Genomic DNA, 20,796 nt, shown 5'->3' on the forward strand with positions numbered 1-20,796 from the left:
ATTATTGATGACTTACAGTCTGTGGTCCAACTCCCCAACAATGGTCAGCAAGCAGCTGTGAATGGAAGTCCAAGGATCTAGCAGTGGCTCAGTCCCACAAGGCAGGCAGGTGAAGAAGAGAGGATCTTCCTTCTTCCAATGTCCTTATGTAGGTCTCCAGCAGAAAGTGAGTCCCAGATTAAAGGTGTGAACCACCATGCCTGGATCTGGGGCTTGCTTTGTCCCAGGTGACCTTGAACTCAGAGATCTGCTTGCCTTAGTCTCCCGGGGTTCATAGCCACTTTGCCTCAAGATCTCCATGCCAAGATCTAGGTCAGAAACTTGTATCTTCCAGCCTCAAGATCAGGATCACGGACAAGCCTTCCAATTCTGGATCGTAGTTCATTCCAGATACAGTCAAGCTGACAACCAGGAATAGCCACTACAATCCACCCACCCCTTGTCAACTTGACACAAATGAAACTATAACAAGGTCATGAGTACGCCTAACATGATATAACTATTCCTTATACAATCTCAAAATGCATTTGTAAATTTACAATGGGACAGCATCCCTTGGGAACATTCTTATAGTATCTCAAATACCAATTGATGTTAAAGAAATTGGAAAAAAGGCAAATGCATTCTTTACAAAATAAAACAGAAGCATTCATATTACTTTATAATCCTCTGCAATTATAATTTTCTGCAACTGGTCACGTGGCCTTAGCTGGTATTTACAACTCCCTTCCTCTACTAGCCATTCTGTGTTTCCTCCACTCTCTGCAAGCCCCTCAGCAGGTCTTGGCTCTTTTCCTGGAGGGGTGACCCACACCTTCATTCCTGATGGGTCTGTGTCCTTCGTCATCCTGCTTGGATTAGGCTGTTGCAGTTTCCCATTGACTTTAATCACAGGACATGGTAGTACCAAGAGACGCCCTAAGGGATCTCCTGCACTCCAGACATAATCCTCCTTACCACCATTATGGAGAGGCAATCCAGTTTCCCCCTGGTAATCTGGATCTATCACCCCTCCTAACACTGCTAGTCCTTTCTTAGCCTGTTGGTTTAAGGGCATTAGAAGCCCAAAATGGGGCTGGAGAGATGGCTCAGTGGTTAAGAGCACTGACTGCTCTTGCAGAGGTCCTGAATTCAATTCCCAGCAACTGCAAGGTGGCTCACAACCATCTGTAGTGGAATCTGATATGTGTGTCTGAAGACAGCTGCAGTGTACTCATATAAATAAAAATAAATCTTTAAAAAAAAAGAAGAAGAAGCAGCTTTCAGTTCAATGGAATGTTTGTTGTGGCACCTGACATTTCCTGATCTTGAGGCTAGAAGATACAAATTTCTGAGCTGGATCTTGGCATGGAGATCTTGAGGCACAGTGGCCATGAATCCCAGGAGACCAAGGCAAGGAGATCTCTGCGTTTAAGGTCATCTAGGGCAGAGGTTTTGTGTGTGTGTGGGGGGGGGGTGTCCGTGTGTCCATCTGTGTCCAGTCTCATAGTTTAGGGGCTTTCCTGCTTCTTCTCCTTTAAAAATTCTTTGACCTATAAAACTGCTTTCTTTTTTAATTCTTTCGGGTTATTTGTCTGTCTGGTTAGTTGGTTTTTGTTTTTGATTTTTTGAGACAGGGTCATGGGTAACCCAGACGGGCCTTGAATTCTTTCTCCTGCCTCCACCTTCCAAATTCTGGATTTATAGGTGAGTGCCACCAAACCTGATTTCATGCAGTGCTAGGGATTAAACTCAGGGCTTCGTGAATGTCAGGTGAACCCTTTACCACCTACTCTTTGCAGTCCCAGAACATTGATTCTTACGCATTCCTGAATTGTGTGATCGCTCCTGATGCAGCCGTCCTGCTTGGGGGTCCACAGTTTAACACACTTCAGGTGATGCCCGTGTGGTTATTCTACTAGCTTCTTTGATGGGGTGGGTGTGGGGGCTCCAGAACTCCCTGTATTCTGTGATTCTGCTAATCAGGTCATGCAGGGGTGGTAGCAATGGTCTTGTGCATCCACCCAACAGTAGCTCAAGCCTTGAGACTTGCATGGACCAGCTCGGGGACGTTATTTTTAAAGATCTTGGCCAGGATGTGGTATAAGACTACAAGCATACTTGACAGCATTACAAGGCAGAAGTGTGGCGAGGCAGAAATGCAGTTCACAGGGAGGTGAAGAGAGAGTTGAATTGAACCCTTTCAGTGAAATTACCACCACTCCCACTGCCTAGATTGAGATGTTTTTCTACACATCCCAAAGCCAGAGTCACAGCAAGATCTGTACCCTCTCATATAGATTCTGTGTCCTGCTCCCAACTGTCACTTACTCAAGGGTGCTGGAGGAAAATTCAGTCTTGTTGTTAGTCAGCAGCTCAGAATCCGGTTAACTCTTTCAACTCTCCTTATTGCTTTGTTTGATGTGCTTCAAGTTTGCATGTGTAATTGTGAGGTGGAAGAGAGGGGTCAGACTAGCCAAAGTGTGTAAGTGGACATAATGCCATCCTGTGCGTGAGTGTGAACTGGTTCCTCTCCGCTGGCTTGGTCAGTGTGCCTCATTGTAAGGGAAACTCGCCATCTTGCCCTCCAACTTCACCTCCCTCCTGTAGTAGCTGAGAGTCTCTGTCTTCCTCTTTGTCTCTCACGCAGATGAAACATATTGGCAATTACGTTACTAGTAAGTGTGCTCATGTGCAGGCGTTGTCATAGCAACAGGGAGCTTGCTGAATTTTCTGGAAAGTTGCAGAATTCGTTTTAACAAGTTAAATAACAGTTGTTTAGTTTCTGTTATTCAAATCCAGATATTTTGGATAATATCAGTTGGGACTCTTCTTCGAATGAGTTTGTTATTTTAAACTGTTTTTTCCCCCCTGAAATTGAATTTTTATGATGCTGTTAAAGATACTGTGAAATAAGAGATTTCAGGGGTTGGGGATTTGGCTCAGTGGTAGAGCGCTTACCTAGGAAGCACAAGGTCCTAGGTTCGGTCCCCAGCCCCGGGGGGGAAAAAAAGAGAGATTTCTCACTGAGGAAAGGCCTTTGCTTTGCATCTGGGAAGTACACCAGGAAGTCTAGCCCAGGAGCGAGCGGTGCAGCCGTGCTTGGTTCTCCTCACCTGGTATTCCAGGCTGCAGACGGTAGTCAGAGGCCTTCATATCGAGCTTCTCGAGGAGAGCTCATCAATCTATTGCCTAGAATAGATTCCAGAGAAGCCTTGTCAGCTTCAAGGCTGGCTTCATGAAATCATCTGTTCAACTCAAGCTCATCGCCATGCCCACTTGTAACAACAGCAGACTTATAAACAGGGGCTTTGCAAATTATACAGAGAAACGAAACGGCAGGTGCGACAGACAGGAGGCACCTGCAGCAGGAGGAGCTGAAGGGTGGGTGAACAGCACCCGGTGTTGCTGGTGGGGAAGGAGCAGCTCGGGGAAGTTAAGTCACCTGGCCGTGATCAGGAGACCAAATACGGTATAGGGTCTTGTGCTGCTCCTCATCCTGCTGCCGTGTTATCAGTTTGAGCCTAAACTTCCCCGAGGGCCTCTAATCTGCTGCATCAGCTGGCGGCGTATCCTGACTTTTTTATTTAGTTGAGTCCTTACAGCACGTTTTGAAAAAGTGTTCGTTGTCCCTTTAGGATGGAGACATGTGATGTTCACCTCTCGTGCTTGAACCCCAGCCAGCAGGGCATGCGGTGTGTCATCATGGCCCCTGTCTCCTCCATCCAGTGGGTGGCCACCATTCCCACATAGTACCTTCTCAATCTGTAGGGCAGCAATAGGAGGATTTCATGTAGCGAGACACGGTTAATCCTCTTAATGAGAAGGTCCAGAGGCGCGATGGAGAGATGCTTCAGTCGGTGGTGTACGCTGTGCAGGAATGCGGACCTGAGTCTGGACCTCGACACCCATGTTAAAAAGCCCGCATTGGCAATGCACGTCAGTAACCCCGGAGCTGCGGGGGCGCTAACAGCCAGGTCCTGAGAGACTGCTGACCAGTCAGCTTAGCCAACTGGTTCAGTGAGAGAGTCCGTCTCAAAAGACAAGGTGGGTAGACATCAGACCTCCGTAGAATGTCGGTCTAGAAACCAAAAGCTCCAGAAACACTGCCTCAACGAAATAGAGTGAAGAGTGGTAGAAGAGGTGCTCGGGGCCTTTTCCTTGGCTCCATGAATTGCGCATGCGCGCACGCGTGCACGCGCGCACGTTGGAAAAGCAGTTTCAAAAAACTAAAAATAATATAAAGTGATGGAAAAAGACAGCCAATGGTTTTTTTTTTGGGAGGGATTTTAAATTTTATTTTATTTTATGTGTATGGATATTCTACCTGCAGTTATGTCTGTATACTATGTGTGTGCAGCGCCCTCAGGAGTCAGAAGAGGGCATCTGAGCCCTTGATACTGGGCTTACAGGCAGTTTTTCGGTGCCTGGGTTCTAGGAATTAAACACAGGTCTGCTGGAAGAGCAGCCATAAGCAGCTTTTAACAAGTAAGCCATATCTCCAGCCCCTTTATTAAGTATCTATTAAGACTTCGTTTTTTTGTTTTTTTGTTTTTTTTTTTTTTGGTTCTTTTTTTTCGGAGCTGGGGACTGAACCCAGGGCCTTGCGCTTCCTAGGTAAGCGCTCTACCACTGAGCTAAATCCCCAACCCCTTAAGACTTCGTTTTTAAAGATTTATTTATTTTATTTATATGAGCACACTGTAGCTTTTTTCAAGCACACCAGAAAAAGGCATCGGATCCCGTTACGGATGGTTCTGAGCCACTATGTGGTTGCTGGGAATTGGACTCAGGACCTCTGGAAGAGCAGTCAGTGCTCTTAACCGCTGAGCCATCTCTCCAGCCCCATAAATATCTATTGTTGTTTTCAATTATAATTGCATCTTTCTCCTCCACTTTCTTCCCTCCAACTTCTGTGCCCAGCCCAGAAAATTCATGTTCTCTTTATATTTAATTATCATTGATATATAAGTATATTACTATACATATCCATTGATATTTACTAATGAGTTATAGATACACCTTCTGAGTTCCTTTGGTGTTGCTTGTACATATATGATTTCAGCACTGACCACTGGGCTTTGGATAACCAATTAGAGGGCTCATTCCTGTGAAAGATTCGTTCTTCCTCTCCCGGCATTCTTCTTCATCCACCTGTTGTTCTTTGTCTAGTTGTTGCATCCGTGAGATTCCCCTCTTCCACATTCGTATCTTTATTGATGTCTCCATTCAGGGAGGACACCCAGAGTTTAATCGCTCACCTTCACACGTATGTATTGTGCACACACACAAACATGTCTATACACTATACACCTAGCAAACAGTACATGCACACAAACGCATACACTTTAAAAGCCTCCTCTCTGACTCCATTTAATTAAATAAAAACATTTAGGGCTGGAGAGATGGCTCAGTGGTTAAGAGCACTGTCTGCTCATCCAGAGGTCCTGAGTTCAATTTCCAGCAACTACATGGTGGCTCACAACCATCTGTAAGGAGATACGATGCCCTCTTCTGGTTACATAAAATAAAAAAGATAATTAAAAGAAAAGAAAAACATTTAAAGCAACCAGATGTGCGTGCCTGTAACCCCAGAACTCGAGGTAGAGACAGAAGGATAGCAAGGTGGAGGCTAGCCTGAGCTAAGAAAAGGAAATTGGGTTATCATTCAGACATAGATATTATATAGCAGATGAGAGAATCTTAGAATAAAAAGTCGTGGGGTTGGGGATTTAGCTCAGTGGTAGAGCGCTTGCCTAGGAAGCGCAAGGCCCTGGGTTCGGTCCCCAGCTCCGAAAAAAAGAACAAAAAAAAAAAAAAAAAAAAAGTCGTCTTCTCCTCGGAAACCACTGTTCACCGTGCTCAATAATCGGCTGTTATCTGTTGGTTTAGTCATTCGCAGCCTCTTCCGACCTAACCTGGCTCACTTCTAACCCCTTGCCCTTGCTGCTCAGCTCCGTAATGCCAATGGATTTTCTTGTTCCGAGTCCACGGTTCTATTGTTTGGAGAATCAAGTAATACATTCAGACTTCCCTCCCCTTTCTCTCCGAGTGTCCAGTAACGGGATGGCACCCCTATCCCTTGTGGTTCCATACGGAACCCTCTTCCGGAGGTTCTAGGGTCTGAGCATGCGCTTCCCAACTCTGGCTTGGAAGGTTGTAGAACCCGTGAGAGCCAGAGCCTCACGGGAGAAAGCGCGTCCTTGAGTCTCTGTGGTTTAGCCCCATTTTCCGTCTTCCCTCGGCTTCCTGACTTTGGAAGCGGCCTCTGACTCCGGCCACTGCGCCTTCTGCAGCACCGTAGACTATCTCTCCCTAACCAGGAGGCAAAGTCAGCTCTTCTCGCCTTAACTTGCCGTTGTGTATTTTTACCGGAACAGTGAAGAAAGTGACCGGCACGGCAAACCTTTCCGGTCCCTCCTTTCAGACGGTTGTGCAGCCTGGCTTTATTCCGAAATTCTCATGGTTGCTGTGTGGTCTCTTTCATAACTACAGCTAAATCTACCCTGCTTGGAAACACTGGCATTGTAGTTTGTGCAGAACCAGGCAGTAGGTGATTACTTTTTGAGATCTGTACTTGTACTATCAAGTATAGTATTATGTTCCTTTTGTACATAATATAAAATTATCCCGTAAACTGTAAAACATTTGGGTAGTTTGGAGGAGCTTGGGGGTACTTTGTTTGCTGAGGCAGGGTCACATAGCCATTCCTGGCCTCAAACCCTCTGTGTAGATAAAGTTCACCTCTTGATCTCCTGCCTCCACCTACTTAGTTCTGGCGTTACAGCTGTGTGTCACCTAAGATTTATTTTTGATTGACATGTCACCTCTATCTAGTTTTTTTTTTTTAGATTTGTTTATTTATTATATATAAGTATACTGTAGCTGTTCAGACACACCAGAAGAGGGCATCAGATCTCATTACAGATGGTTGTGAGGCACCATGTAGTTGCTGGGATTTGAACTCAGGACCTTTGGAAGAGCAGTCAGTGCTCTTAACCACTGAGCCATCTCTCCAGCCCCACATCTGTCTAGTTTTATGGGCAGTGTGCACGCGTACAATGGGATTGGCTTTCACCTTAAGTCAACTGTTCTCAAACCGTGCATTGTGACCCCCTCAGGGGTCACATACCAGATACCTTGCATATCAGATATTTACATTACGATTCACGACAGTAGCAAACTTAATAGTTACTGAGTAGCGACAAAGTAATTTCACAGTTGGGGGTCGGCACAGCAAGAGGGACTGTATTAGAGGGTCACAGCGTGAGGAAGGGTGAGAGCCACCAATTCCAGTATTTATCCTGTGTCTGGGTTAAGAGCTTCTCAGTCCTCTCTTCTGGCCACTTCACAGTTTTTGGTACACGGTTAGCTGTAGCTTCTCTACTGTACAGGAACACCAGAGGCTCCCCATCCTGCCTCACTGCCCCTGTGTGCTACAGCACACTCGGTGTTTTCACTCTCAAGCCGTTGTGCTGCCTTGATTTCCCTTGAGACCGTTAGCAGGGAGGGGAGAAATGAGTGGGGTCAGGGGCTCGGAGGGTGTCAGGGTCAGAGTCTGGGTCCTCGAGTCCTGACAAGCTGCACTCGCTTGGGTCCCTGCCCTCAGTTCACACTGAAAAGCCTAGGCGGGAGGGTTCCTCAGTGCTGTCACATTGGGAAGAGTAGGGAGCAGTCCAGTGACACCTCTTAGGTCTCCTTTGCGCCCTGGCCTAGGAGGTTTAGGTTTAAGGAGAGAGCAGGAGGCACTCACAGTTCAGGTCAGAGTGTGGAATAAGCATCTTCGTCTCCTTGGCCCCAGTTTCTCCTGTAGGATGGCCTGACAAATTGTCAAATGCATGAACTCCCTTTCCTCTGGTTGGTGGGGCCACCGCCTTTTCCTTTGCCCTAGCATGCCGCCTCTGGGAAAATTCCAATGTCTCAGGGTTCGTTGTCTCCGTGGTCTGTTAGCCAAAAGAAAGGACACAGGTGTCTCTTGTGAACCACTTCCTCCTGCCAGGAAGGTTATAAGAGAACACATTGTACACGGTCTAGTGTGTCTGCCAGCTTCCCAGTCAGCCTGTCCCTTCAGTTCTTACTGTTTCTTGTGGTCCCTGGGTGGGAGCCGTGCTGTTTTGTGGCAATTTCTGTTGCCATTTCTCCTTATCCCCACCTCTCCCATTCTGTTATCCCCACTCTCCTCAGCCAAATCCACATCCTTTTTCTCGAGACCTTATCCCAGAGCCAGCCTCCAGCCTCCTCTGGTACAGTCGCTCTCAGAGGTGTGGCAGGGCTGTTGCCCTGGAACCTGGAACCAGTCCTTCCTCAGCCTCACAGGCCAAAGGGGCTATGGGATTCCTGCTGCTCACCCTGGTGCCACGTGGCTGGGGATCTGACCACCCAGCCATCTGGTCAGGGAGTGCCCTGAGAAGGATCCTTTGGACCAGAGGAAGCTTTTCCTGAGAGCCACTAGCCTCTTCTGTCCTGGCTTCTCTCCCTAGTCCTTGCCCTGAGTTCCCTGGTGTCATGGCTGAATCCTTTAGGGGAAAAATGGGTGTAAAGACCACAGCCACCTTTCAATAGTACTGTGCAGAAAGGCTCAATTCAAACCCCTCAATCAGCAACAACTATGTAGGGCTGAGGCTGTACCTCATAGAGGACTTGGCTAGCATTAGAGCTGGGTTTGATCCCCAAGCCAAGGAGGGAGGGAGCAAAGGAAGGGGGAGCAGAAGAGGTAGGAGAAACGTGGGGAGGGGGAAAGAAAGGGATCCGGTGTCTATAAATAAATAGAGGCAGAAAATAAATGATAATTCTTCCCTGGGTGGGGGGGAAACCTTTAAGTCCTTCCTCATCACTAGTCATCAAAAATCGCATAATCTAATTAAAGTCCTAACCCTTGTAAAGTTTTTTAATTGGCTTTCCTCACTAGAGCAGTTGGCCAGATGGTAAAACATAATAACACTCGGAAAACAACTAAGAGGATGTCGTGAGAGTTAACAGGGGAAGAGGAACCACCAAGAGCGTCACATCTGACAGATGACAAGAGCGTCATGCCTTTAGAAAACTGCCTCTCAACCCGAGAGGAGTCTCTAGACAGACTACCAACGGAAGAGTAGAACCCCTTTGCAGCTCAGACTTGTGGCCTCTTCCTCATCCCGGGTGGCAGGCGTGACCTTCACTCTGGATCTGAGAACAGCTAATCCTGTTTACTCTCATCCCGGGAAAGGCCCTTGGGCCCTGGTGTAATTATAAGCGTACTGAAATAGAAATGAACTTTAATAGGCACAGAGTTCTGACACATGGAATTTCCCTCGCTGACTTCTCCCTGGCTTTGACTGCCCCAGCTGATCCACACATTAAAAGTCCTGCGGCTCTACCTGAGGATTTTAGGAAGACAGAAGAGGGTGTGCGGAGGACGGCGCCTGTGTCCACAGCATGTCTCCATTGGTACAGACCCTGTAAGGACGCATTGGGACCTCACGGTGTGGTGTGCTCTGGTCCCCACTGGGAGGCAGCAGCCGCAGTCAGAACAGGTTTGCTGAGATTTGCTGCCCTTGCTCTCCGGTGTCTGGCACAAGTGGAGGTGTCCGCTGTTGGGGTCAGGATGTGTCTGAGCCTCAGGTCCTCCACCTGTGCCATGGTTTTCCTTCTGTGCTTGGGAGTACAACCCAGACCGACAGTTCTCTCTTCTCCCCGAGTCTGCAAACCCAGGTCCAGTCACAACCACGGTGCCCCTCTGCCCGTACCTTCTCCGTGAATTGGGTGTTTATGGGAAAGGGTGTGGAATTCTGCTGACAGGGATCTGTTACCACCTGAAGGTAACCTTTCATGTAACTATATGGTTTGATGCCGTCTGGGGCGCATGCAGTCCAGCTGGAGTCTATTTCACATGCTTTTATACTAAGCTGCTACCTAGTAGCCACAGTGCAACAGATTAGACGGTAATCGTTACTATTAGACACTAATAGTAAAAACATTAATTAAATGATCTCTTCCTGGCCATATTTTATAGCTAAGACCCTCTCTCACAACTATGAATGTAGTTTAAACAAGAAAGTGCAAGAATCTATTTCCTAGAACTTTTATGGCTGTAGAAGAATCGTTCCCCGTCCCCGCAATTTGGAATAGGAAAGCGTCATAGAGATTGGTATGAACCAATGTCTTTGAAGGATGCAGGTAACAAGAAAAGGCACTTGAGAAATGATATGTCCCACTGGACCCCCTCAGCCTCCATAGCTTTCCCACATATGTAAGGCGGGTGGGCCTTCTGGGCAGACGCCTGGGAAGCCTCGGTGCAGACAATTAATGCAGAGCCTGTCAAGCTGGTAGGAAGAATGTATTGAGGCTCAACTTCTAAAATGTAATATAGCTTCCTTGGCGTGTGATAACCCCTCATGGGTTTCTTTTTCCTGATACTCTCAAGTGGTTTTAGATTTAAGGGGCAAGAAAGTAACTTACAACAGTGTGGCATTGGCCAGTGAGTCTTCCCCTAACCTGGGGGTCTCCCTGTGGGTCTGAGAGCCCCTCTAGGCACCAGGTGACCTCCTCCCTCTTCAAAGCTAGCCTTCTTGATTCATAGGCCAGGCCAGGTGACCCTGTCAATGATGACTGTGACAGCCTGGTGAGCCTCAGCGTCAGCCTGGCCACCGGAAGCCGGGCTGAGGTGGTTGGCAAGAGAGAGCGAGTTCTGTGGCTTTGATTCCTAGCCAGGAGCGGGCAGCTGAGAGGACCTGGGGCAGTAATCAGCTTGTCTCTCTTCAGTGTTTGTCAGCCATGGCAGAGACACAAAGAAGGGGCATTGCCGGAGGACTGAGCTGTGTGACACTCTCAAACTCAGCCACCAAAGTCGGAGGATAAACAAACTATGTAGTCTCAGAGTTCTGTGCGCATGTTGAGCCTTGTCAGGCTGTCAGGGCACCCGGTTTGTCCTTCTAGAATGTCTGTCCAAAGGTTCCCTCCCTGGGGGAGGAGCGGAGCCCTTACCCATTCAGATAATCTCAGGTCATCTTCATTTGTCTGTGAAGATGGTGGAGAGACGCTAGTGTGGTGCTGTCTGTGGGGATATCACACTGCTCTGAAGACTGGTTTGAGTCCTGAGGATTACATAAATCAGACTGGATCTGCACGTTTAGTTCTCCGTGTGTGTGTGTGTGTGTGTGTGTGTGTGTGTGTGTGTCTGTATGTATGTCTGTGTGTCTGTATATATGTCTGTGTGTCTATATGTATGTGTCTGTATGTGTGTGTGTGCGTGTGTGTGTCTGTGTGTCTATATGTATGTGTCTGTATGTGTGTGTGTCTGTATGTATGTCTGTGTATGCCTGTGTATGTATGTCTGTGTGTATGTATATATGTGTATGTGTGTCTGTGTGTCTATATGTATGTGTCTGTATGTGTGTGTCTCTGTGTGTGTCTGTGTGTGTGTCTGTGTGTCTGTATGTGTGTGTGTGTGTGTGTGTCTGTGTGTGTCTGTGTGTGTCAGGGTAGGGAATAGGTGTGTGACTGATCTGATCCTTACCATGTATTCCAGGCTGACCTTGCACTCACAACTGTCCTGCCTCAGCCGCCCAGGTGCTGGCACTAGGTGCACACTGCCATGCCCAGCGCCTTGTGCTCCAGGATCTAAGCCACAGCTGACAACTTCCAGTCACTCTCTTCTGGCAGAGAGAATGAGAAGGCGTTGGCATTGATGGTCCTGTGAAGCCCTACTTACTGACATTTTCTTTAGAGAGAGAGTTGTTGGTCATGTGCTAAGCAATGTCACATTAGTCTTCCAATACCAGTGAGGGAGGGTCCTAGTGCCGAGCAGAGAGGGCGGGGTCCTAGTGCCCAATGGTGAGGGAGGGTCGTAGTGCCCAGCAGTGAGGGAGGGTCCTAGTGCCCAGCAGAGAGGGTGGGGTCTTAGTGCACAGCAATGAGGGTGGGGTCCTGGTTACCAGCAGCGAGGATGGGGTCCTAGTTACCAGCAGTGAGGGCGGGGTCCTAGTGTCCATCAGTGAGGGAGGGTCGTAGTGTCCATCAGTGAGGGAGGGTCCTAGTGCCCAGCGGTGAGGGAGGGTCTTAGTGCCCAGCAGTGAGGGAGGGTCCTAGTGCCCAGCGGTGAGGGAGGGTCCTAGTGACCAGCAGTGAGGAAGGGTCCTAGTGCCCAGTGGTGAGGGAGGGTCCCAGTGCCCAGTGGTGAGGGAGGGTCTTAGTGCCCAGCAGTGAGGGTGGGGTCCTAGTGCCCAGCGGTGAGGGAGGGTCCTAGTGTCCAGCAGTGAGGAAGGGTCCTAGTGCCCAGCAGTGAGGGAGGGTTCTAGTGCCCAGCGGTGAGGGAGGGTCCTAGTGCCCAGCGGTGAGGGAGGGGTCCTAGTGCCCAGCAGTGAGGGCAGGAGAGGACCCAAGCACCCAGCCACAAAGGTCCATCCTGTTTCCTGCCACCAGCACAGCACAGACTTCATATGTAGTGGTCAAGACCAGAGACTTAAATGTTTTCCTGTAGGGGAACCCATAGTGTGATGCGGAATTAATGTGCAGATGATAGAAGGAATTAGGAAGGGCCCGGAGGAAATCTACAAAGAACGGATAGAAACTGGGCAGGTAAGGAGGTAGGGAGGGGCCATTCCAGAGAGAAAAGTGTGGAGAGACAGGGAAAGAAAAGCTAGGATGCATTTGAAAAGCAGTGAGTTCGTGGGGCTTAGGCCTCCTCTGGTGCTGTCTAACAGCTGTAGACAGCCAGGCCTGACCCTTTAATGTTACCCAGAGAACACGTTACGGAACCGGAGTAAGAAGCTCCCAGAAGAGCCGGAAGTTCTTGGAGGGTTTCCCTGACCATTTCCAGCTATACCGGAACATCGGAGGCTACATTGTTTTCTCTATGAGCCCCTGATCTCTATGATGCCAGAGATCGGGTTGAACGGTGGAGAGACTCATCCCATTCGGGCTGTTTCATGATGTCTCATAGACCGTCATCCCTGGCGTGATAACTGGGCCTGAGGAGTCCGATCAGTTAGCCCCACTTCTGTCAAGGCGAGCTGGGCGTGTTTGCCCGCGCTTCTGCGGCCATGGCTTCGCCGTGTGTTATCGATCGGGTTTGATGCCCCTAAGTGTGCTGCCCTAGGGTTTTATGAGAGTGCGGATTTCTCAACGCGAGTTAATATTTCATGAGATTCCATCATAACTAGAGGCTGCGATGGAAGCCATGGCAAAGACACAGTCTCACGGCAGCTGATACGCCGGAACACAGACTGCTGTGTGAGCACAAACCCCACGCACCTCTGCCGAGGCAGTGATGGATCCTGATAATTATCTCCATTTAGACCGCTGACCTCCAGGGGCTCCATTGATTTGTGTTCTCACAAACATTAACAAGGCGAGCGTTCTATTTCCCCGTACTGATCTAAGAACTTAGAGATCGCATGCGCCTCCTAAGAACTTGTCAGTCAGCAGGATCCTAACTAATACTAGCTTATTTCACAAAGAAGCGAAGGGCCCTACCCAGTCACACTGCTAGGGGGCAGCACAGTGGGCAGCGGTCCCTGGAGTTGACCACAGGTCACGTGGCCTTTATCTCTTAAGGCGCTGCTCATGTGTCATGGCTAAGTACAAAGCATCTTCCCCCTCCCCCACCCCCGCCAGTACTGCCTTCCCCTCAGGAGCAGCCTGAGACATACCTGGTCCCTGCCTGCTGCTCCTCGGTAGTTAGTCATCCGCGGTGCTGGGCAGGCTTGCTGTCTGTCACTCAGCAGCAGCGACCGACCATGTATAGTTTCACTTTGGCTAGTCCTGCTTCGTCTAAGGTCCTTCTGTACCCCGTTGTTGTCCCCAAGCCTTTGAAGAGTTGAATGTCAGCCACTGTCCTTCCCCAACACAGTTCCGCAGTAGCTGGCTGACTGACTACCGCCAGCCCTGCGGCTAGGCACAAAGGGGTACGCAGGTGTGGGAGGGTGAGGCAGGCGGAGACTCCTAAAGGACGCATCTTGGCCATGAAGGCAGCGATGGAAGGAAGGGAATTCGGGCTCGTGTTGTTATGTGAACAGTTTGTCACACATCTTCAAAGTCTACGTCATAAAAACTTGCTTTTCGGGCCACCAAGATGTCTCAGCAGGTGCCCCACAACCCATGTGCTGGAGGGAAAGGACCAACTCACGTAGGTTGTCCCGACTTCCAAATGATGCATTGGCACAAATGCACACGCACACATACACGAGAAATAGAATTGAAATTCTTACGTCTCTTTAGGTGGTACAATGTTCCCACCAAGCGTGAATTCCTGGTAGGGAGGATGAGAGAGTGAATGAATTGTCTCTTTGGTCAAATGTCATCCGCAAAGACCCTGGGGGTGCGCTTTCCCCAGCACTGTTTCTCCCGCTGGACACTTCCTCCTGATGTCTGTGATCCTTCCGTCCAGAAAGTACGAAACGTGTGGTGGCAGGAAATGACATCCTAGGCTGTTTTCTGTTAAAGTTGGTGGTTTAGGAGAACAATTGTTCTTTAAGGAACTATTTGTTAAAACAACTCTCCGAGGCCAATATTAATCAGATGAAGTCAGACGTAAGGTACTACCGTGGAGCAGGTGAACTGAATCAGACCTTGGAACATTCCCCGGAAATTCTGCCTGTTTATGAGGCTCACGCTACCGAAGCACAGGTAGCAGGTTCTTCTCCGGTGTGTCCCCTCAACTCCCAATTTAGTTGCTCATTAAATCACTTGATTGAGACCTGGAGGGCGATGCGTTCCCAAAAGGGTCTCCCAGGTGTCGGGCAGGGCGTGACTTCAGCAGTTTGCAATCTGTGTTTCTTTATAGCCATGTCCTCCCCGCAGCAGCGAGCCTCTCCCAAGATGAAGCCAATCGAGGAAGGGCTAGAAGATGACGATGAGGTCTTTGTGCCGGTGTCTCCAGCTCATCAGTTGCCTTGAGCAGCACCTGGCGACCACGACAGAGGCTGACCTGAGGAGCAGAAGACCCACACTCTGCTATGACCTTTGGTGGTTTGCTTCAGTCCTGCCAGATGGGAAGTGAGGGGCGGCCGCAGACAGGAGTTGTGTGCTGCCTGTCCCGCTAGCCAGCTCCTTGTGCTAGCCGAGCCTTCTGAGTAGACCTCACTCTATTTTCAGACATGTATTTTTGCAGTAGATATATTAATATTGTTTTAATTGACCTTGAAGCTGTCAACACATCGCCTTTTCGCTTATTTTTCTAAGTTGTGGCTCTTTTCTCACGTGTGCTTCCCCCCCTGTCGTGGGAATTTGGAACGAGTAGTTGTTTTGATCATCTTAGCGATGTAAGCCAAAGTTGAGGCTGACACGACATTAAAAAGTTTACCTTTTGTTCAGTCGACTTTTTCATGATACATTTTAGTAGGTGAACACTTGTCTGGTCTTGTTTCCCACCCCAAGAGCTGAAGTGTTTCCCCCACCGGGGCCACCCTCCTGGTTGGGTGCAGATGGCTCGACAGTGACTGCCTTGATCTGAATGAGCTGTGAATGACCTCATCCCCTGCCATTTATCGGTGACTCTGAAACCTGGACCTGGAGTGAGCGTAAGCATTTCTGAGCTCAGTGTCAACTCTCAGCTAAACTTTTTCTCTTGCCATTTGGGGCCATCTCAGCCACAAGCTCAGATACAGGAAAGGCCCCACTTTAGAAGAAACAAAGACAGGCTGGGGGCACTGAAACTCAGCTTAGCCCTTCGTCCTGTTTCTGGGATGACAGAAGCAGATGGCCCGAGCCAGACACTGCGGTCCACACCTAATGCCAGCACTTGGGAGGCTGAGGTAGGAGCGCTAAGAGTTTGAGGTCCCCCTGGGGTCACTTAGCAAGACTTTTGTCTCAGAACAACAGAATATTTATTTAAGGGCCAGCTGATTCCAGAACTGTGGTCAAGAGCAAACCCATGGGGCAGAGGTTTCACCTGAGGCCTGAGGCATCCAACAAGAGAACTGCCAGGAAGGCCTTGGTAAGGATCTTTCTTTCCTGCTAGCCATGTTTTTAGGGATGTACGAGGCTTTGTTCAAATCATTAGTTTCAGCTGACAGTGGCATGTAGCCACCCAGCTGAGGCCACTGATTGGCTGTGATAGTCTTGTCATTCACGTTTACTTCATCCGCTCAAACCAACACGAAACACCCACCACACTCCCCCTCCCCATGTTCCACAGCTAAGGAAAATTCACTCGACAGCTCTTAATCTTGAAACAATGAAGGAAAGGGGGGCGGGTAACATAGCCTTGCCTTTAAGGTTGTCGCTGTCAACCAGGGGGACACTTTGTCCATTAACCCACATAAGATGTGATAGGGTGGGTCTCGATTTCCACGAAACTACTTAGCTCGCCCACACATAAGGCTAATTTACAGTCGCTCTGCAAACGACACCCCCTGAGAAGGCAGGAATATCGGATTCTGCTGTCACCAGTCTTCATGTGTGGCGCTTCAGGGGACTCTTCTACCCCAGATAGTAGAAAAGGTTACCTCTGCTGATCTGCCTGACTATGTACCTGAGGTATTTGTAGTGCCGGGGGAATGGAGCTGTTTTAAAGGCACGCAGTTAAAAGCGGGTAATTTAGAGTCATTTGCTCTCCTCTTGGAAACGTCGTGTGTATCAGTGTCACCGATATCGGAGATCAGAATCTTGTGGCGGGGGATCTTCAGAGAGCCACTTAGTCTGAGTACGAAACTTGAAACTGTTTTTAAAAGACATACCTCCAAGGAAGACGGCAACTGGAGAACAGGAGCCCAAGCCATTGAATAACCCTGCCACACAGGCTTGACTGCAAAGGAGCAGAAAAGAGGACAGGGAAAGAGCTCCGAGGGTTAGGTCTACGGACAGCTTTAGATTCATTTACACAGACAAGCAAGTGTATTTTTGTTCAAAGCATAAATTAATAGATTGAAGGATGTTTGTGCCAGGCTCCTGTAAGATGCTTCCTCTGATTTTAGCATTCGGTTAGCCCCGAGATAATGTTCAGAAAAAGCTCTGCAGAAATTATGCTATGTCCCCGACCTTTGTTTAATGAAACATCAAGTCAGTTACAGGCCTCTAGAGGATAATATTTATACCAAAACGAGACTGTCACTTAGAATAAAACCCTCAGAACATTTATATTTATAAAGCAGATAGCACAGATAATTATACAGATCCATAGTTATATTTAGCGTACGTTAGTCATAATGGGTTCTGTGTTACCTATTCGTGCTTTCTGAACTCTCTGCCCAGTCGCCCCGCTATACTTTAACAGGCAGGCACCGATGCTTGATGTGGGTCAGAGGCAGGATCTGGCTCAGAGCCTGTGCGTCTGAAGATTTTTGTGGGGGTTATTGTTGTTCTTTTGGGTTGTTTTTTGAGTTTGTATGTTGGCTTGTTTTAGTCAAAGCCACTAGTTTCCACTGCCTGATCCCACTGAAGCCCTAAACACAGGAGCACACGGAGGCTGGAAAATCTATAGGAAAAGCTGAGGTGACCTGCGTATTTCCTTGTCCCCAGCACACTCAAGTTGGGGCATTTCCTCCAGGAAATGTCCCAGCTAGAAAAAGGTGGCTCTTGGCTACTCAGTCCTGCCTTTAGGGCTTAGTGCACTTCTCCTACAGACCCCCAGGGCACCAGCTACCCTTAGGGCTCACTTTTTATTGAAATCCATTTGCTTTGACCCTGCTATGCCTGTTTCCTTTCTCCTTCCCTTCCTTGCTTCCCAACTCCCTTTGCTATTGCCAACTAGAGTGACTGGAATTCCCACCCACTCAGCTCAGTCTCCAGCGGTGACAGCTCTGTGGAAGCTGGAACACATTTGTGCTTCTGTTCTGCTACCCACAAGACAACACCCTCGCTGGCCGCAGCCATATTTTGTTTATCACAGCCTCTGGGAACATGCTGGGAATGATGAGACAGTGTACGTATTATCATTTAAAGAAACTTATTGTAAGTGCCATTTATAGGTTTCCTGTTAAACTTGCAGGCTAGTTTTAAGATGTCAAATTTCACAAGTGCTTTATGCGGACACGTTAGAGGAAGCTTTTCAGATGACGTTTACATGGGTAATGTTCACTTTATATCGAAGGCGTATGTCTTTTGTTCAAATTCACCCCATACATTGTCATTTGGTTAAATAAATTTTTACTTAGGAAAAAAAATGTGTGTATTTTCTGTTTCAAGTTTCTTGAACTTAGGGCTTGATTCCCAAAAGCAGGTTTGGGCCAGTTAACCGCAGAAGTTAAGGGATCAGCCCTGAGAGATGGTGCTATTCTGTTTTGTTTAAATGACCTAGGGTCCGTTGTCTTGATGGCCTTTGGCCAGCATAAGAGGCTGCAAGTCAGTGTCAACTGCTGACCGGTCACAACTTCACAGTCTTTGCAGTTTCCCTTCTGGGACAGAATATCGCACCCCAGTATCCCCTCTCATTCTAAAAGGTCCAACAATTCACGGGTGTCTTGAAAGAGTCAGGGTCCCCCAACACCTTCCCTGGGACTGTGAGGACATTTTTGCTCTTAGAAACCCAGTTTATTTCAGTGTGTCTCTGAGGTTTTTAAACGTGTCTGCACGTATGTATGTGTATGTCTGGTGCCCACAGAGGACAGAAGAGCATGTTGAACCCCCTGGAACTGACTTACAGTTTTGAGCCCCATGGATACGGGAATCAAACCTAGATCCTCTCCAAGAGCAGCTAGTGCTCTTAACCACTGAACCGTCTCTCCAGCCCCAAGCTTATTTCTAACGAAATGATACGTGCCTTAATTCTCGACTTCCAGCATTTCCTGTATCAGAACAACTCTGGGCTCACAGTGCACACAGAACAGCTGTGCTGCTCTCCGTGTGAGGAACAGAGCAATTACTGAGGGAAAGCGCACTGCTGGCATTCCCATGTTGTAGACCCCAATACTTCAGGTCTATGGGAATTTGCAGCCTTTCTCCCAGTCCAAGTTCAAGTGTTTTCAAAGGATTGACCATTGTATATAGGAAATGTCAACCACACAGCTTCCTCCTGGATGACTGTAACAACACTGTTCCTATGACACCTCCTGCAGAGACTAAACCTGCTTCCTCCCTGTACAGTAAACCCATCCCATCTGCTCAGATGTGGGCTTCCAGCTTGCTGCTGCCTCTGTGTCTCCATCAGAACATCCAGCCTACCTAACCCCAGCTCCCCTTTACACCTGTCTCTGTGTCTGTCCTTCCTCACCATCCCAGTCAGGCCAGTTGCTGAACCTTGCAGGTCCTAGCATCAAAGTGATTGGAGGATTTGCATGCTGAGATAAAAACTGCTCTGATAGGGCCTGTTTACCTGAAGGAGATGGGGGGTAAAAAGCAAATAGTTTCTTTTTAATTATTTATTTGCGTGTGCTTGTATGTGTTTGCCCACATGGATGTCCATGTACCATGTGCATTCCTGGTACCTGAAGAGGTCAGGAAAGGACGTCGGATTCCCTGGGACTGGAATTACAGTTGTGAGCTGTCATGTAGGTGTTGGGAATTGAACCTGGGACCTCTGGAAAAGAGGTCAGTGCTTTTAACCTTGAGCTATCTTTTCTAGTCACCAAAAGCTGATCTTATTAACAGAGCCACCAAGTCTTTTCCTATATCCAGTTACTTCTACCCTGCACCTCCACCAGGGCACATTAGCCACCTGCTGTGATGCCTGCATGGAGAGTGGGGTCCTCAGGAATCTACAGTAGGTCCAGCTGCCAGCTGCCATGTTGTATCCCCTGTGACGTTCAATGTCCTCTTGCTTGCCACCGTTTGCTGACAAGGATTCAGATACACCGTGACTGGTTATAGTTGTATGTAGTTCCATGTCTAGGAGACCAGCTGATCTTGAATCAAATATATTTGAGTCTGGTTATAATGATATGCACCTTTTAATCCTGGTAAGAGGAGGCAGAGGCAGGCGGAACTCTTTAAGTCAGTCTGGTTTACATGGTAAGTTCCTAGACCTAACAGAGCTACATAGTGAGACCCTGTCTCAATTTCCCTAAAGTGGAGGAAACTATGTCTCTATGGAGCAGCTGAAAGCTTTTCCACATTACACCAGACCCTAAGACACAGCGTTAACAGCCTTTTATACAGCATTTGCTTTGTGTTGGCCATTGTAATAAGTGCTGATTCAAGTCTGTGGGTTCCTTTGTTTTCTTGTGTTTAACATCTGCTGGGGGTACTAAAACCAAGCCTTGCCAGATGACAACTAGGAAATTTCATAGGTAGGCTTATTAGTAATATGAAATAGTTAGGTGTTCAAATCGTAGTCGAGGTGATCTATTTAAAGAATCACTTTGGAGAGTGTGGGTAGTGCCCCCTCTGCTGGTACTGCTGCGGTACAGCATGGCCTCCAGCCAGAACGAGCAACTGCAGACAGTGCTCATTCCTTCCTCCCTTTCTCCCTTGTCTCTCCCTTCCTCACCACTCCCCATCCCCCTGCCCCCGACTCTGAGACCAGATTTGCTAGTCATCCCAGGTGGGCTTCCAACTCATGATCCTCCTGCTTCAGCTTCCTGAGTTCTTGGATTGAAGGCACACGACACCACACATAGCCTTTTCTACAGTTCCTTAAAAGTCAATACTTTTTAATTAAAAGAAATGATTTTAAGATGTATTTTTATTTGTGCAATGTGTTACACGTACACATGGTGTGATGTTTAAATTAATCATGACTCCTCAAGCGCTCATCACTTAACTGAAACCATCAGAAAAGAGTTAGTATCTTTAATTTTAATAACTCTTTATTTTGTGTGCTAGGAGTGCAGCTGCCCACATGTGGAGGTCAGAGGACAAACTGTGTCAGCTCTTTTTCCACCACGGGAAGTGGGAGGGCATGGAACTCTGGTCATCGAGTTTGGCATCCGGCATCTTCATCCACTGGGCCATCTCACTGGCCTG

At 48.2% G+C, this 20,796-nt stretch overlaps 1 protein-coding gene across 6 annotated transcripts in view; it reads left to right on the top strand.

The window, feature by feature from the left end:
* Positions 1-18,059, top strand: part of Popdc1 (popeye domain cAMP effector 1) — a 40,791-nt gene extending 22,732 nt beyond the window's left edge. For 3 of the 6 annotated variants that reach the window (XR_015644907.1, XR_015644906.1, XR_015644908.1), the window contains one exon: positions 14,741-15,269. Coding sequence is in view for 3 of the 6 variants with exons in the window: in NM_001434645.1 (NP_001421574.1) it covers positions 14,741-14,853 (113 nt within the window). In the remaining 3 variants the exon portion in view is untranslated. 6 annotated transcript variants of the gene reach the window in all.
* Positions 18,060-20,796: the final 2,737 nt, after the last annotated feature.

This window comes from Rattus norvegicus, chromosome 20 (assembly GCF_021556685.1).
Source record: "Rattus norvegicus strain SHRSP/BbbUtx chromosome 20, alternate assembly SHRSP_T2T, whole genome shotgun sequence".
Lineage (NCBI taxonomy): Eukaryota > Metazoa > Chordata > Mammalia > Rodentia > Muridae > Rattus > Rattus norvegicus.